The sequence below is a fragment of the Pelmatolapia mariae genome, linkage group LG18, assembly GCF_036321145.2.
Source record: "Pelmatolapia mariae isolate MD_Pm_ZW linkage group LG18, Pm_UMD_F_2, whole genome shotgun sequence".
In the NCBI taxonomy this organism is placed as follows: domain Eukaryota; kingdom Metazoa; phylum Chordata; class Actinopteri; order Cichliformes; family Cichlidae; genus Pelmatolapia; species Pelmatolapia mariae.
Window position 1 is genome coordinate 33,289,530 of NC_086243.1, and position 19,002 is coordinate 33,308,531.

Below are 19,002 nucleotides of genomic sequence, written 5' to 3' on the forward strand. Positions count from 1 at the left end.
TATCAGGACTCCTGAGATTCAAACTTAAGTTGTAAGAAAAGTTGTGGTTGTGCAGAACGGGACCAGGATCTTTGGGGTTACCGTCAGGGAGACCAGGGCAGCAGCACCAAGCACTTTGACCCAAACTCCGGTCTGGGGACGGGAGAGAGGAGCAAACTCCACCCACTCCTTTTAAAAAAGGCTTCAGATCCAAAGGGAGCCTGATTCAGTCCTCATCGGGATGTGGGCCAGGTGATAAACTTAGAGGGGAGCAGCAGTGCTCACACGAAACCCCCCTGCAGCTAAAAATAAAAACTCTTTGTAAGGCGACACTCTGACATTTTGGGAAATGCAAAGCAGGAGATGATGGAAATTCCCATTCAAGTCCCACTTTTCGATGCCAGCCCCACGCAAGACTGATTCATAATTTTCCGTCAGTTTCACACGTTACACACCAGCAGCTGTGAAACATGTACATCAGCAACAGCTTAGGAGTCACTCTGCAGGCCTGCAGGGGCAGATGCAGCGAAGTCCCAGTTGTCTGGTGTGATTACACAGCGCGGGAATGTTTAGGGGATTAAACACTGCAGCTCTGCCCTTTTTGCTTTCCCAGGACGACAGAGTCCAAACATTGACTGAGATTCAGATCTGAGGCTCTTTATAGAGATGACTGACAGTTCGAGAGCGTGAGGAGGAGTATCAGAGCGACACTATTTTAACACCCGGTCCTCTGAAGCGGCACCGCACAGAGGGGTTTATTTAGTCTGAGCACTGTTCAGTGTGCAGCACACGTGTGTTAATATGTTGTATTTAGTGCTCTTTGCTTCACAGTTTGACAGCATGAAACCAAACGTGCAGGCTACACTTCATCCTTCAATGACATGCTGAAAAATGGGTGTTATGAATTAATACGCCTTCGCTTAAAGCTCCTTCATCATGTACCAGCAAACTGAAAACACAGTCTCACAGCAGTCTGGGAAATACTCACAACATGTAATCTATTGATTTGTGTTCCTGAACACCAATTTTACCTTTTTGTAGAAAAAAAACATGTTTTTTGTTTGTTTTTTACAGTCCAGACTCTCTATTGATTCACATGTCGGAACAGGAAGTGGAATTTTTCCAGACGTAACCTCTGAGGTCTAACTCATTGTAGGTAATAACCCTAACCCAATACTATACTTTGGACAAAAGCAAAACTGACCTTTTGGAAATGAAATTTTTATATCAGGTAGAATTAATATTATCCTTATTCCCAGATTGTCAAAATTTGGAGAAATGAGGGCCTAACATTAAAAAAAATCTGTATGTAGGAGCGTGATGTGACACTCATGCTTCTGCATAAAGTAGTAGGCATGTCCCTGCTCTGAAACCCTATACTGTAAGCTGACGGGCACCTCCCCAGAAATGTGACCGATGCAGCCCACAGAGACCGCGATTGGCCCCTTCAGTACTAACAGTATTAACCCCCCGTGTATTTCCTGCTATCTCTTATTTTGCTGTTAGTTTTTTAAATGGAACGAAAGAGAATTTATGAACTCACCAACTCATGCTTTCATGTCAAGCTTGCACTTGACTCCTTATGAACCAAAACTACTTACTACAGACGTACGCAGGCATTAGCTAAATGCAGCCTGTCTGTGGGAAGGAAACAACCAGCATGAATAAAGACTGGACGTCTTATGAGTCGCTGTTAATTATGAATAGCTTTTCTTAGTCATTAGCACAAATTTAAAGAGGACATAAAAGGACAATTTAACAAGTTTTATAAATAATTGCTATTGTTGGAACTCATTTTGTGAAAAACTGGGATTTAAATTGATTACTTGTTAAATTATAATTGATTTTCGTGTAATAGAAACTTTCTGGCTCAGTGACCACATCACAGGGTTGGTTAGTTGGACAGCATTACCAGAAACACAGAAGATGAGGCTGGCAGGCATTTCGACAACATGCTGAGACACCTTATATATACTTTCAAGTCGAGCAGGAGGAGAGAAAGAGTTAGCTCGGAGGAACTGTGGTGTACAGAAGGGTTGGGCAGCATCACCTGGTGCAGGTGTGGACAGTGCATGGAAATGCTGATCAGCTGTCAGGGTGCTGGTGTGGATCACATGCTTGGACATCCACCCATTCCCTCATGACCGACATTTACCAGATGTTCTGCTGCTGATGTTGGAAAGGGACATGCATCAGCAGCAGGTACGCTAACAGTAACTAATGGTAGCTTGTTAGCATCTAAAATGTGACAAAATGATGTCTGAAACTTGAAACTTTATAATTTAAGTATGTCACTAATTCTAAGTTGCCATATACACTATCACTGTTTAGTTAATAAAAAGTTCTTTAACCTGCTAGTTTGCTAACTAGCAGTAGTTCTGAGACTTATGACTTGTTTGACCCTGTGGTTAAACGAGGCTAACTGCACAGACAGTCTAACCTAAAGTCCTCGCTACAAACCCTAGCATTGTGGCTAGCTATCACTTTTGTGCAGCTAGCCAATAATGAAGAATCACTCGCTGCTTAAGTGGTAAAGAGGGCAGATGGACTGCGTTTCCTTGGTTTTTACCTCCATTAAATTCATTGCTGCAGCGATGACTATGGCCAAGTCCTGGAATATCTATATCTATATAGTTATCTGGATATTTGCTGAGATCTCTGCTCTGTAGCCAGCCACATCTGTCCCAGATGTGAAGTATACTTTAGCTTCAAATCAAAACTTTGTGTTATTTCCATTCAGTCACTGCTTTAAGTGATGTAGACATCAAATGAAACCAGAAGAATTTGATCAGCACAGGATACCAGATTATTACTTTTGTTATCATCCTTGTGTCTGATTGGTACACAGTGTTAACCAGCAGTGTTTGACAAATTTTGCAGCAAATCTAATCTGATAATTTATCTGAAGCCCTGTCATAGCTGGTGAATGACTTCAGTGCTGCATTTGTCCTGAACCCACTGTTATACTGCACACAGGGTAAAGTAGGTTCATTTAATATTTATATGGATTTTGGTTTGTTTAGAAACAGCTCTCATATAAATCAGTTTAATTACACAACAACAAACCTTTATAAAGTTACTGTTTTCTTCTTTCTAATTTGCTGTAACTCCAGTTTAATAAAGACCAAACATATTAAATCAGCAGTTCCTCGCTCTGCCTTTATTTAAGCATTTCCTATGTTACATAACTACAGTTTATCCTTGTTTATGGAGGATAAACTACCTCTGGAGGCTGTTGAATGAGTGAAAGTTTGATCCTGGTAGGTTTTCTTTTTACTGGCTGATAGTTTGGAGCTGACTGACTGCTGAGTCTGGTCGACTGAAATCAGCAGCTGCTGCTGTCCCTGAATACCCTCCAACCCACCCAGCTCTGCTTCTGCACCCACCACCTCCAGTCTATATCTCTATATTTACCCGGGGTGGCGTGCCTGAGGCCCCGCCACCGGCAGAAATGTATGACACTTATAATGTGGCGGGTTTATTTTCATATGGCGAGCAGTGACCTCTGACTTCTGCACACCAGGGGAATTTGGTTAGACAGTCGACGCTCCTGTGAGGGGGGGTGGGGGGTGCAGCGATAGCGGGAGCTGAAAGTCATATCCAACATCTGTGTTTGTTTTCAAACCACAAACTCCCACATCAGGGTTGATGCACGTAAACACTCTGTAACCACGCTCTGTCATTTGAACACTATTATACTGAGATACGCACGACTCTGGCAGCTTCACTTAATGACTAATTAAATCTGATAGGTGAATACAAAATACTGTGAGCCAAGTTCATTTTTCATGTGCTGCAGCCTGGTGGTCGTGCCAGACGATGCTGCACAGAAAGTAAAGTCATCCCACAGTCCAGCTTTTACCGCCATTACTGTCTTTGTATCAGGAGAATATGAAGAAGATACTGAAGACCTTTTTGTAGACTCAGCTTCTTCACACCTGCCTCATGCCTTCATGTGTCTCCTGAGAAAAGCTGACCCTAATCATTTTGACATTTATCAAATTATGAATTTGTTCTAAGGGCAGAGTAACCTATTTTTTCAAAATACTAAAATACCCGTGTGTGTGTGTGTGTGTATAGGGCCAGAGTCTAATTATTAGTGAAAATAACATCAGCCTGTTACAACCGGTCGCAGCAGATGGCCCCGCCCCTCCCTGAGCCTGGTTCAATATACAGTACAATATAAAGTACCTTGAGGCGACTGTTGTTGTGATTTGGCGCTGTATAATAGATGGATGCTGTTTCCAGGTCTTAAAGTTAAGTGCCTTAAACCTGCATTCTTTTTATGTGCCAGCAGGGGGCGACTCTTTTCATCCCCAAAAACAGGTGGTTGAACACAAGTCTGTAGGCTCCACTAGCTACGCTCAGCTGTTTTGGGTACGGGTGGGATGAAACACTTCAGACCACGGTGTTGGTTTTTGTTTAGCCATTTCCCTTGTTGCTGGATTTCAAAAATAGCGGATTTGATTCTTGTGAAGGAATCGCTCTCATGACTCAGCCAGTGACGTCAGTCCCTGGCCAATCAGTGGCATGTATTCTGTTGATGTCACAATTTCAACCTGACTCATTTTGGCTGTAACCCCGGTGTTCTGACAAAACGTCCTACTTTGGCAAAACGTCCTACCGTAAGTAGTTTATGCACATTTCTGTTGTCACAGAGTAATTCCAGCACAAATGTAAGTAGGTATGATGGTTTGCCACTTAACTTTGCCCATCAGAGTATGCTTGTAGCTCATAATTATAAAGCCAGAACGGTTTGCCACTTCATTTTAGCCGTTAAAGTATGCTTGTAGGTCACATTCACAAAGGTAGCATGGTTTGGCACGTAATTTTACCCGTCAGAGTATGTTTCTAGCTGTTATTAACAAAGGTAAGATGATTTGCCACTGAATTCTCACTGTAAAATTATGCTTCTAGCTCATATTCACGAAGGTAGGACGATTTTCCACTTAATTAAAGCTGTTAAAGTATGCTTGCACGTCACATTTACAAAGGTAGGACGGTTTGGCACGTAATTTTACCCATCACAGTATGTTAGTAGCTTATATTCACATAGGTAGGATGGTTTGCCAGTGAATTTCGTGTTGTGCACATGCGTAGAAACAACGGGTAGGATGGTTTGTCAGGTAGGATGGATTCCCAGAACACCCGGCTGAGGGGGTACCAAAACAAGGACATGCTACCAGGTGCAACCGCCTACTGGAAAAAAGTTAGTTTCAGGTCAGACAGAATAAGGCAGTTGTTTCAGTTTTGTGAATTATTGCATTATTTGTAAGTTATTTGTGTCTGAAGGTTAAACCAGCATATGATGATTGGCTATCAGCTTGTCAGTCTCAGTTTCACAATTAAATCATTAACTCATCACGGCCAGTTTCATAAACACCACGACGGTGATGGTGGACTGTCAGCTCAAGGAGAGAAAATTCAGTCATCGTGATATTGCGGCGAACACGTGTGTCTATTAAACTGTTTCTGGCCTTCATTTCATCATTTTGAGAGGACAAATGAATGCATCCACACGCACAGGCAGATTTTTTGTTTAGCACACTTGAAATCACAATAAATAATCTTAAGTGCTGGTAAAAGCACGTCAAAGCAACTGCCGCTGTATAGAAACGCGTGCCAATCAAACATTAACAAGACACACAGTCTGATGTCAGGAAGCAGGTAAAGCTGCTTCAATGCTGCAAGCAGCTTTTCAAAAGCTTCATTTTCAATCATCTAAAATGACATGAACATAAGAACGACCGTGTGTTTAGCATCATACCTGTGAAGCTGTGCTCAGGATCTGACAGAATAAGTCTAATTATTATGGAATATAACATCAGCCTGCGTCCATAAAGATGTAATTACACAGTGACACCAATTTTCCTGAAATTCCATTTAAAGAAGAAAAAATATATTTGGAACAATTTAAATAAATTTGCAATAAAACAACAGTTTTGTATAATCCTGCAGATGATTCAGTCAGCTGCTGACGGTGATGACTGATGAAGTTAACTCGAATACATCAACGTACGGAGCACGAGCAGTAAATGTGATCTGCACTAAATCCAGATGTTTACAAACTCCTGATGCTTAAACTGTAGATTTTAAAAAACGAGTTCTATTAATTTTTTTAGTACATTTTATGTCAATTTCCTGCTTATAAATATTGAAATTAAAAATTCACTGAGTGATTAGGAACTACTAAACAGAGTTATTGAATCAAAAGCTGTTCTGACTTTTATATGAGGTTTAACAGAGACGAGCTGGATGCTGATAAAGAGGCAGAGATGGTGTATAATGTGTAATTTTAGTGTTTAGTATGAAACGAGGACATCGTGTGTGTACAGGAAAAACAAAACTGTCTCTGGTCTCCAGCGACTGATGATGAAGGTCATCTCAACACTCAGTTTAAAAAACATCATTAATTCATCACAGGGCGTCGAGTGTGCCGTAACACGAGAGCATCAGTCACGAGAAGACGCAGAAATCGAAGAGAAAGCTCACAGGACACTCAATCAAATGACGCCACAGCACTCCGGTGTACATTAAAAAAACATTTTTTCTTTTTTTTATTTCGTCAGAGACCAAAAATAGCCTCGCCGAGTCTACATGCAGAATATAACATGTCAAACACATTCTAGTCACATTTAGAGAAGTCACGGCTGCGATGGTCGACAACAAGTAGAAACACGTTGCTCAGCAGAGGGGTGGGGGGAGGGGCTGACCTACAACCTGTAAATGTAGACTAAGACAGTACAGAAAACGTCAAATCAGAAACATACAGAGAAGAAAACAAACCTCCCTGGACCTGGGCACAGCCTCGGGGGCGTGGTCGTGAAATCTGGTGGCATCACCTGCTCATGTCTCACCTTTACGAGCAAATACAGTAAATTATTTACAGTCATTCAGTCGTTTTTTGTGTATTAGCTGAACCAAAGGACTGGTTTGGTCTTAGTGGATGATATGAGTTAACTATTGAGATAGTTCGCTGCTGGTGGACGGTTTCTGAATTAAATCAACTGACACTTGTGTTTGCATTAAATACATGAGGATATTCTTCTTGTGTTCGTATTCCCACGGACAAACTCTCTGACCAACTTCAACTTTAAATACAGTGTAAATGAATCAGACTTTAAGAAAGTTGGCAACTCGGTGAAAAACAGATTTAAGGATTTTCTGACCTCGTGAATTACTACAAGACTTAAAATTAGTGCTGTCAGCGTTAATCTCGTTAAAATGACGTTAACGCCATAACCCTGTTAAGGTGGCAAATCTCCGTTAGCGAGTTAACGCGGATCGCCCCGTGCGAGCGGCTGCACAGCGTCAATGCACAAGTTAGCTTAGAGTTAGCGCCGTGCAGCCCCTCGAATGGAGCGAGCCGCGTTAACTTGCTAACGGAGATTTGACACCTTAATAGGGTTACGGCGTTAACGTCATTTTAACGAGATTAACGCTGACAGCACTACTTAAAATGAAATGTTGCACCTTCAGAAATGTGTTAAAGTACAATTTCACTGAAGAATGACATCCTTCAAATTTAAGACAATTTGAAATGAAATTTGGATGTTGTGACAAACAAAAACACAAAGCTGGACTCTGAGAGTCGCACAGGCTGCGTGACGGTTAGGTCAGGGACACGAGGAGCGACACAGAACTCGTTCACCAGATGACACAAAGATCCCACTGAGACGTTGGCGTGATTGCTGTCGGAGCAAACCTCAAATGTATTTTCTTGTCATACGTTGCATTCACAAAAGAAATAACACCAAATTAGCTCCAACGTCTCTTTTCATGGTATCACCTCTTAAGCCTTGATTACAGTCTGTTGTGGACTCGGACAGCCGGAGACGTCACGGCCGACTCGTCAGTCCAGTCGATTTTCTGCATTTCCACCACCTGGGGTGCAAACGCAGTTGGTGCATCGGAAACTCTCACAGAAACTTGCAGGCACGTCCACGAGATGACGTTTACGTCACTCAGACTCTAGCAGACGGGCAAAGCTTTAACATTAACCGGCGTACTGGCGACTCACTCGGGGTTGTGGTGTGTTTTAGCCACACGGTACACGAGCACATTCTCAGAATCTAGACGATGCTGCCGAATGTAAGTCAAACAGGTGAAACGTCAAAAATAAAGAGGTGACAATCAAAACTTTACATCGAAACAGAACAAAAAGAGGAGGCTTGGATTATTTATTAGCATTACTAAATTATTCAGGATACTGATCAGATTTTTCCTCCTTATACGCCAAAAGTACTTGACTGTGTTTGTGTGAATAACGTAAGGCCAAATGACGCTATGCATTTCATCTAAACACCATGAGACACACATGTTCATACCAGACAACAGAACGCTGTTATATTCTGTATTATTACTGTGTTATTTTTTCTCGTGGGATCGTCTGTGCTTGGAATGTTTTGCTGAGGGGAAAACAGAAAACAAAATTATTCCCTCACATTCAGAGAAAATCCTTGATCGAAGCAACCAAGACTTCTTCCATTTACGTGAAAATTACCGTCAGGACGTTGACGTCGATTTGAAGTCCAGCCCTTCCTTTACAATCTTGCATACAGCATTCCCGCCTTTGTGTTCATGGCTTTACTGGTTTTACTTTCCTTTCATTAACGACAGGCAGAAATGCTCGTTGTGTGTTTCCTTGTCTTGATAAAGCCAACATTTGATTTCCAGACAATGCACATTCCTTTTCAGGGAAAAAACCCCAAAACCAAACCCCCCCCCCGACTAACGCCTTCGTCCTCCATTGTACCATCGTGCCATCGTAGGAGGGGCGGAGGAGGCGGAGGAGGCATCGAGGCCGACAACTTTTCCTTTTAAAAAGTTAAAACTACACCACAGTACACAGTTATCACAAGTCATGCTAATATACATAAACTACAATTTCGAAGAAAAGTTAACATAAAAACTTCCAGTAAAAGCTACTTTCAAGAAAAGAATTCTTCATGGTAAGAATAAATTATTAGCTTGTTTGAACACAGTGAAGTCTTTACATGGACCAAAGGATGAGCGTAAACATATCTATGGTACCAGCTGGCCCCTCTCACCTCCTACACGAAAGGACGGAAACAAAAAACACTGCATTTGGTAATCAGCTGCACGTTATTAGTAAAAAGCAAAAAAGAAAGGGGCAAAGAAGTCAAACTTTTCAATAAATAGCACATTCCAGAGGGGCAGATGTTACTCTGTTAGCCAGCTCAACAAAGATACCGCAAAGCATTCAACTAAACCTCGTAGCAGGAAAACAGACGGCGGACATGGCGGCGATGCAAAGTGACAGCGGGTTGTGTTGAATCGGCTCCTTGAACTACTCGCGGCATTGGAGGAAAAAAACAAACTAAAAAATTTGATGCGCAAAATAAATGCGCAAAGATGCCATCCAAAATTAAAAGGAGGGAAAATAAGGCCCCTGAAATAAATATTCTTCTTTTAACAGTTTCCTAGGAGAAAAAGAAAACTCACTACACCTACTGTTAAAAAATGGTATATTCCCGCGCCGTAAGAAAAAAATTATCAAAAAAGACCTCCGGCAGACACGGCTATACCATCCTGTTGTTAGTGTCCGAGGAAAAGTGTCCGAGATTTTGTTTTTGCCGGCGACCCCTGTTGTTCTTCGGGCATTTCCTGAAGACAAAGAGAGCGAGAAAGTCGGTATTAAAATTTCTGTCCGTTACTTTACTAAAATCAGATTTACATGCTGTGATTGAGTCAATCTCCCAGTTTGGTGCTTTTTCTCTTTTAGATTTTACATCTGCCATTGTACAGTATTGTGCAAAAGTCTTGAACCGCCACCTTTTTTTCTTTATATTTTCTTTCCAAGGAGTCAGGCTCGTTATTTAAAGTGGTGGCCAAAAGTTCTCCAGGTTTTCTCTACCTGACCATTTTCAGACAGAGGATGTTTTTCTTTCTTTTTGTTTGTCCAATGACTGACCAATGAAGCGTTCGAGCATAAAAAGGGCACAGATCTCAAGCAATGAACCAGCGTTGTGTCTACAAATAACGGGCAATTTTGCAAAGAACCATTCTTAAATTGTATCTTCAAGGCAGCGTGTCACAAAACCTCATAATGTGTTCCAATTTATTTAGTTCAATCCACAAAAATGTCAATGGCAACACATTTTGACAGATATAAAAGAGTATTTTTACACCAACAATGTGATTCCCAGAGAGCTATTTACACATATATCTTGGCATGGTGTGTTCTTAAGTGGAGGAATAAAAAGTGACCAGTGAAAAGGCCGAGGTAAAAATAATACCAATTATTCAAGAAATGGACTGAAAATCAGTGACCACAGGTCTCATGACGGGACGAATGTTCAGTGTGTGCAGCGGTGGTTAGGTGAGGGGAGCCATGTGGCTCTGTTATGGTTTGGAGCTGTACTTCATGCTGCCGTGTTGGAGATCGTCAGAACTGATGGTGTATTAATGCAGAAAGTTACCATCAGGTTTTTCATTAGCATGTAAGGATCCCGATGATCCGCACTGCCACTGCAGGAAAACCAACCACACTAAACATCAGCTCAACATTCTACAAACTCTGTTTTTGCCTTTTTTACTGCAACTTCATGTTTCATTTAACTCGCTGCATCTATTTTTCTAGCAAAGTATAAAATAATTAACATACTACTGCTGCTATTACAGTGCTGTGGCTCCTGTGAAAGAAATGTCACTCTTTTGATAAATAATGTAAGGATACAAAATCTTTGTATCGAGCAGAAATGCTAAAGACTAAAATCAATTAACACTTTGTAAGTATTTTAATGAGACGTAAAGACATAAATATTTGACATTTTAATAACAGTAGTACAACTAAAACTTTAAACACTATTTTTTTCTTTTCACTTGAGTCACCTTACCTTGTGATGCACATCACTACGGCAACAATGATGGCGATCTGCACGGCACCGATGATGGCGGCGATCAGGACGTAGTGCAGCTTCTGTCCACTGGGGACCACGTAGAGGATGTTGAAGTCCTGAGGCTCGTCACACTGAGGACCTTTGTATCCTGCGTCACATCTGAGTCGGACACACAACAAGACCGTGTGATGTCACATGTTACATACTTTAGGATTCTGTAACAGTTTTGTGTTTGTTTCATGATTTAAACTTTGACATTTCATACTTAATGTTACTATGATGAAATCCATTAACTTTGACTGTAGTAAAAACAAACAAACGCTTCATATTTATGTATTTATTTGAAACATTTACAGTAGAGGCAGTTACAAACCTGCAGGTGGCCATGTTGTACTTGTTGATCTCACATTTCCCGTGAACGCAGAAGCCGGAGAAGCTCTCGGCACACGGGATGGACATTCCCGGGTAGAAACCTTCTCCGTGATCCACAATCCTGGTGTCTGAAAGGAAGAAACACAAGGAATCAGAGACACAAGGTTTTATACAGGTGAGAACAATAAAGGGATTTTTATTATTGAGATTTTATTACATATTGATTTATAGTTTCTGTATCAAACACAAATCTTTACCACAATACTGATAATGATTTGTTAGATTTTCCTTTGTAAGCTCTTCATTTTCTTTAGTTTCTTCACTTTTTTCTATATTTAACGGAAAAAATCTTCTTCCATAGTTTGTTTTGTGATGTATTTATTTTATTGAACTAGGCTGTTTTTCATATTTGGTGTAATCTGATCTCAAAGCAGTTTGTGAAACAGTCACAACCTTTAATCTGTTGATGTGTGTTTCTGGACAGCGACCCTGAACACGGCGTTTAATCTTACATGTCTACAAGTACACAAAGTGAATGATTTTCCATTTAAAAGGCAAAAGCAGTTTGTATTAGGAGCTCGGAGGGATGGTGGCAGAGACCCAGGATCACACACGCCACAGATTTTCACACATCATTTAAATACATTATAAAGAGGCTCATAATCAGCAGCCTGTCACCTGGTTTGGTTCGAGTGTTAAACGGTAATTGTTTGGGGTTTGAAAAAGCCACGTTTATTTTAAAGCTACGTTTGAGCCTCCTCACTGTCTCAACCCCAGATTTGAGCTTCTGACATAAAACATTTCCTAATGAAACACTTTATTACAAATTTGTCCTCGCTGGCATGAAAAAAGTCCATTTGTGTGAAACAAACAGGAGACAATAGATTCACTAGATGATGATTTAAAGACCTGAGCCTGGGCTGCTGGAACACAGTGATTTCCCATCTTTGGGATAAATAAAACACATCTTACTTTATTTGATCTTATATCATAATTTTGGAAATTTATGAAAAAATATTCAAAGATATATTTGGTAAATTTGAACACACAGACACGTTTCATTGAGTTTGACTGTGACGTCGCTCATCTTACATTCAATTAACAAACATTATTAATATAATAACAATATACTGTTGTTTTTTAATGTTAAAGCTAAATTTGGTAAAACCCCTAAAAGCAGATCTACATTTTATGCTCCTAATAATAATAATAAATGAACTGCTGTGCCACAAACTGAGTCATCTCCTGTGAGCTGCAGCGCTGTGCGAGGGCATAAATCATAATAAGAAGTCACACAGAGCTGTCTCTGTAATTCACTGCAGTCTTAGAGAAAAAGCTGACAAAGCAAACTGTGCTGCTCATTAAAGTGACTGAAACGTTATATACCAAATCCACATTAACATAAAGAAAGCTGTTAACAAGAAGCCGCCTGTGTGTGCGTGTCACCGATTTTAAATTCTGCTGTTCGCCGTGTTTACGACGGTCGCGATGACATCTCAGAGATCCACGAGCTTAAGACTGTCTGAGTGCTGCTGGATGAAACGTTTGAACGAGATTATAGGACAGAAGTCGGGACAGAAACCTGTTGGTTTACCCAGATCAGAGTTTTGTAACCTTCATCTTTTCAATTTAAAACCAGACTCCTCCAACGGTGACATGTTACTATAAACCTGAGCTACTCTAGTTCTTATATTTATCACTGAATGATAAAAATGGGACTAGAGTACTTAATGCTTTTACACTCACTGCTTTAGCTTTTTGTAACCAGACATCACAGGCAGAGTTTTCATTGTGAAACCAAAGGACACACTCTCACCTATTAACTAATCTCAGGGCAAGAAGTAGCCTCCTTTATTCTGCTTCTGTTCGCCAGTGAGACCTTAAGATACTAAATGAACATGATACTGTGTTTAGTAGCACCTGGTGCGCGCAACCGAGTCCATGAACCCATCAGGAAAATGTTTAGTGTGGTCACAGATCCAGTGAGCAGCAGGCAGACGGCTATACAACCTGACTGACAGTGAGAGCAGCGCCCCCTGCTGGCTATGAGAAAGGACGCGTGACTTAAATCCACGTTTTACATCCAGACTGAAGTAAAACCACAGACAGTATAGAAAAGTAGAACAAATGTGCATTGTTTTTAATGGCAAGCAGGGGGCGCTCTGTGTGGCAGCAAACCCTTCTGTTCCTGTGGAAGTCTGTTGGAAAACGGATCCTCTGCTCTGATCCTAGTAAACACTTTCCTGATGAGATAATGAACTTCCCTGCTTTGGCTCGTTTTGAAAAAAACATCAAGCCCATTTTATAAATTTTATTCCCTCTAAGAGTCAGAAAAATCGACCTTTTAAGCCGCCTGTGGTAAAACATTGTTTTAAAAGGTTTTTTTGTGAGTGAACTTCTTCACTCCCTTTTTGAGTTGAGCCTTTTTAACCTTTCACTGTCTTTGGGAGCCGTGAGTGATGAAAGCTTGTAGTGAAGGGCAAGTAGGGACACGCCGCGGTTTGATTCATTCGTCACTGAATGATTTACTTATTTGAAGGACAGGCGCCGATGTGGTGAAGGTCACCTGAACGCAGCACAGAAGGAAAGCTCAGCCTTTCTCAGCTCTTTATCAGAGGCAGAAATGTGTTGCTGTGTCCTTCCCTGTTTGCGATGTAGACAATGCCGCAGTTTAATCCTGCGCTTCTTTTGTCCGAGTTAAAACTCGGAGCGAAGGAGCTGCGGAGGAATCGCTCCCCGTGAGACGTTCCAGTCGGTGATGTAAATGCACGGCGAGCTCTGCAGATAATAAAACGCTTTAGATTTTGTTTCATCTCCTCTTTGAGCTCCGGACTCAACACTTGCGTCGTGCAGCTGATGGTTAAGGCTCTGAAATGCCCTCATTCTGCTCCTCTAATCTGCATGTTGACTTATGAGAAATCACACAGTCGCACCGGGATCAGGCTTAAAAAACTGTGTACTTTCTTTCTTTCAGATTCACAGCTGTGCATTTTGATTTCCTGCACTTTGTTTCCTGCCCCCCTCTGAGGACCTTAATGTGTATTAAGGAGATTTTCATTAGGTTTTATCCAGCCGCTGTTGCTCCTCAGCAGGTTCAGACGCAGGTTAACAGGCTGCCGAAAGGCCGCAGGAAGTTTTACCGCATTAGAGGCAGGAAAAGTGGATTTACAGTGTGGTTATATAATATGAGCAAATACAAACAGAGTCCCAGAGGTTGTTAATGCGAAGACTGCTAGCCATGCTAGCGGCTCGGCTCTGTGCATATCCATCACATCGGCTCGCAGTGACACATACTGACACAGACTGAATAACAAGTAGAAGCACTGACATAAAATTCAGTCTATGCTCGTGTCTGGATGGACGGCGTCCTGTAATTGTTAATTTAATGCCACTGTTAGGTCAACACACCTGTGGTATGAATGCACCTGAGCTGCAAATCTGCACTGACAGGAAACTCTGTCGCTGCCAACAGTAATCTGATTCCTGAAACTATTTTTTCAAGATTCAGTTTGACTGCCCTCAGTGTCTCTGTGTTCTCATATATGCATGATGCTAATGATGCTCAGGTTTGAACATAGAGAACAAAGACACTGATGTACAGGTAAGAGCAGATGTTTGTTTGTATGTCATCGTGCTGAGACGCCGCACAACATCTTCCTAATGGGTTCATTCTTGGCCACTGAAGGCTGGCTCCATCCCCACAGACTCTCATGTTAAAATGTCCATAGAGTTCATCTTTTAAGGCTTTTCTAACAGCTGGGTGTAGCTGTTAAAGTGGGTGTAGCTGAACTGGACCTCTCATGCAGGTTTGTGGTGTTGGAAGGAGTCTGCTCCACTTTTGAGGAGTCAAATTAAATGCTACATTTGTATGTGAATCAGTGCTAATTATCAGGTGCAGTTTACAGATGTATCTTGTAGTGTTAGCTGATAACTTGCTACACTATCCTCTAAATCATATTTTGCTTTGTGATCCACGCTGGAAATCACACACAGTCAGTTTACAGTAGATTATTTTTCTTTTTCATTTTTATTGACTATAAATACAAAAACAAGTGTTTGGAAAGCTGCATGGAGCTTTGAGGGTGTTGTGCTATTTTGTGTCTGAACCTCTACAACACAGCTGGAGAGGGCAGTGTTCGTATGACCCACAGGGGCAAAATAATAGGGAAAAATCAGGTGGAAATAATCTAACATTATCCTTTAACTTGTAGAGTGCAGCAACCTGGCAAAAAAGGAACATGAGGCGTGTTGAGCTTCCTTACCCAGGGCGTTTCCTTTGAAAGGGCTGCCGTCGTCTTTCTTGCCCTGTTTTTCTTTATCAGCTGCAGAAGAAACAGAAGGATGGAGTCGGTTACATTCAGAAATCCTCTCTAAATAAGCACACAACAGTTTATTTTTTCCCAGCGTGATGGAAAACAAAGATTTCAGCGTTTCCATCCAGGCGACGGCTTGAGATCATTTCTATTTCCTCGGGTGAAGCCGACACTGCCTGACCGCTTGACTTCCTCTTCGCTGTCTTGCATCGTGTCTTTTGTGATCTGTTTATTGACTCTGTGTGTGTGTCCGTGTGTTTACTCTTCAGGATAGACTAAAGGAAGTGAAAGATGTCGGGGGATGTTTACTCGCCATCTGAGTTTCGCTCTGTTAGAGTCGAGGAGGGTCAGTCTGATGGTCTGTGTGTGCTTTGTGTGGCCAACAGTGGTGGGTGCCACTAAACAAAGAAGCAGCAGGGTTTGGGTTCTTGTGTTGTTGTGGTTATTTTCCTGTCGACAGCCTTCATGTCTTCATGCCGTCTGCAGGAGGATCTGCTGCGAATGTTAAACAGGGCATACACTCCGGTTTGTACGTCTATCATTGTGGGGACCCTGGTATACATACAGCCCTTTTCCACTGGTATCTACTTAGCTCGGCTTGACTCGGTTTGCAGACTTTTCCTATAAGGTGGTAGAACCTGTTTGCTCAGCCCGCGTTTCAATTGATCTGAGTCGATCCAAAAATGTGGTGTCAACAGTGGCCAGCCAATGGCGTCACTCGACGAGTCATGAGACTGACTCCTTAACAAAAATTAAAATGCCATTTTTGAAACCTGGCAACGAAGGAAATGTGTCGCATACAAATGATGTTACGAGATTTTTGGCCGCATTGCTACAACAACCCCATGCGCATAGGAGGTACTCAATTGTAATGGAAAACAAACAAAACTGAGCAGAGTCGAGTAGATACTGGTGGAAGCGAGGCTGTGGTGGACTCCCAGGACACTGACATTGTTTAATCATAACTTTTTGAATCCAGACGTCAGGATCAAGAGGTATAGTTTAGTGAGAAACCAAGAACACCGTCTACTCATTAGCTTAATTATGAACTATGTAACTCATTTCAAAGTCTTTACTGAGGTCATAGAACAAGTTAACTCACAGCTGTTCTCACAGGGGTGATTTTTTCATACTGTCAATTCATTATTTGATACTTTGGCCATGTTTGATATGATTATCCACAACTGGAACAGTGTATACATATAAATGAAAAAAAATCAAAGAAAGATTTTATTTCACAGGGAACAAATTATAACAGCACAGCTTTCGTTTGCCTTTGCCGATTGACGAAACTTAAAATCTCTGTTGGAGAAAATGTGTGTTGGAGAGATCAGTGATTATCAGTGATCTCTTCCAAGTTGGACTTTGTGCTTCAGGCTCTGTGCGTGCTCACATATGGCAGTGTTTCCTGGGATATATGACTCTTCTACACAAAATGATCCCTATGAGTGTCACCTCCTCCATTCAGGAACATAGAGTGGACACAAAAAGTATAACAGTGAAATGCAACACTGTGCCAATAGCATGAGAACTGGATACATTTAACCATGAAGAGTTACTGTCCCACGGTTTAACACAGAAGATGCTTTAGTTTGTCAGCAGATCAAAATGAAATCAGGTGTTCTCGATGCACGGTTCAGCAGTGTGAATAAAGGACTCAGCAGCAGATTAGATCAAGTATAAAAACATTTACACCGTAACCATGGTGATTTAGCCAGCTAAGATGGAAGACGCTTATGGGGCGACTGTGGCTTAGGGGGTTGGGAAGCGCATCTGTAACCGGAAGGTCGCCGGTTCTATCCCCGGGCTCTCTGTCCTGGTCGTTGTGTCCTTGGGCAAGACACTTTACCCTCCCGCCTACTGGTGTTGGCCAGAGGGGCTGATGGCGCGATATGGCAGCCTCGCTTCTGTCAGTCTGCCCCAGGGCAGCTGTGGCTACAACCGTAGCTGCCTCCACCAGTGTGTGAATGTGAGAGTGAGTGAATAGTGGCATTGTAAAGCGCTTTGGGTGCCTTGAAAAGCGCTATATAAATCCAATCCATTATTATTACTTATAGTCTGAATTTTCTGTTTTATAAGGTCAATACAGCCATCAGTCTGACTTTTCCAGTATTTATTTTGTCTGTTGATATTTGAAATCACACCCAAAGTGAGGATGTAAAAAACCCACATTCTACAAAGCTGTCCTCATAATGCACCAAAATGCACTTGGTCTCCACATAGACATATGTACACACACACACACACACACACACACACACACACACACACACACACACACACACACACACACACACACACACACACACACTCATCCATTTTTAATGCTCCATCATTCCTGAGGAAATATTGACAGAACTCTCTTTGTCTCCGTCTTACCCTCCCCCTTCCTCCCTCCCTCCCTCCATCAGCACCTCCCCAAAGCATCATTGTTTCCCATCTTTGCTCCTGCTCCCCTTTTTCTGTATTTGCAACCAAAAAATAAAAATCATAAAACAGTCTGCTGATGCAAGAAAAATATGAATGACAAACTGTTACAATAATTTTATGTGGTATAAGCAGAAGTATATGGACACCCTAGACCAGGGGTGTCCAACTCCAGTCCCCGAGAGCTGCTGTCCTTCAGCTTTTAGATGCATCCCTACTCCAACACAGCTGAATCAAATGGTCTGATTACCTCTTCAGCATGCCATCAAGTTTGGCAAAGGCCTGTTAACAAGTCATTCATTTGATTCAGGTGTGTCAGAACAAATTAGTCATTTGTTGGCACCCTGTGCCTATGACTGCTGCAGTAATTGCATTTAGTAAAGCTAATTAAGCACTTTTTTTAAAAGCTCTTTTACATTTCACTGTATATTGTGAATACAAACACAAGTTGTAGTTTGAGGCTGACTAATAACCAAAAAATAAATAGTCAAGTTACCATTATTGGATTTAATTTACTTTACAATTCCCACATAACGGGTTTAACCACTTCATTTCTTATATAACCAGTAGTGGGGCATGTAACGTTCCCAAATTCATTACTATCCACATAAAAATCAATAACTGGTACAACTGTGGGTGTGGTCTTCTTTAAATATCCATATATTTATATCTAGATATCAACTAATATTTCATTATGTAAATGGAAAGTTTTCCAGAAATTAACTGAAAGATTTGGGATCTATGAAAACATCAATATACAAAATATGTTTCTGGTGGACTAATTTACAGTTGAAGGTAATGAGAACAAATACACTGACTAAGCTGGAAAAGGACCACCTGGGTTGGTGGTGGGTTGCAAAGTGGCTTTAGGAAGCTAGCGGGCTAAATAATGTGTGCTAAAGATTTGAAAGTAGGCGGTATCAAATGAGCCATTAGCTTTTATCTGACTACCTGGTAAAGTCAAGAACAACAGCTTTTGTCTTCTTCACTTGTTCAGAGTCACATCTTTAGTTATTTCTGGGTCCAATGAGTGACAGATTATTATGCCA

At 41.4% G+C, this 19,002-nt stretch overlaps 1 protein-coding gene across 1 annotated transcript in view; it reads right to left on the bottom strand.

Annotated features, from left to right (window-relative positions):
* Positions 1-6,508: 6,508 nt before the first annotated feature.
* tmeff1a (transmembrane protein with EGF-like and two follistatin-like domains 1a) overlaps positions 6,509-19,002 on the bottom strand; it is a 107,745-nt gene continuing 95,251 nt past the window's right edge. Inside the window, exons 7-10 of the mRNA XM_063461953.1 lie at positions 15,476-15,535; positions 11,215-11,341; positions 10,839-11,000; positions 6,509-9,606 (exon numbers count right to left, since the gene is read on the bottom strand). Coding sequence (XP_063318023.1) covers positions 9,522-9,606; positions 10,839-11,000; positions 11,215-11,341; positions 15,476-15,535 — 434 coding nt within the window. The 3' untranslated portion in view covers positions 6,509-9,521. The remainder of the gene's footprint in view (positions 9,607-10,838; positions 11,001-11,214; positions 11,342-15,475; positions 15,536-19,002) is intronic.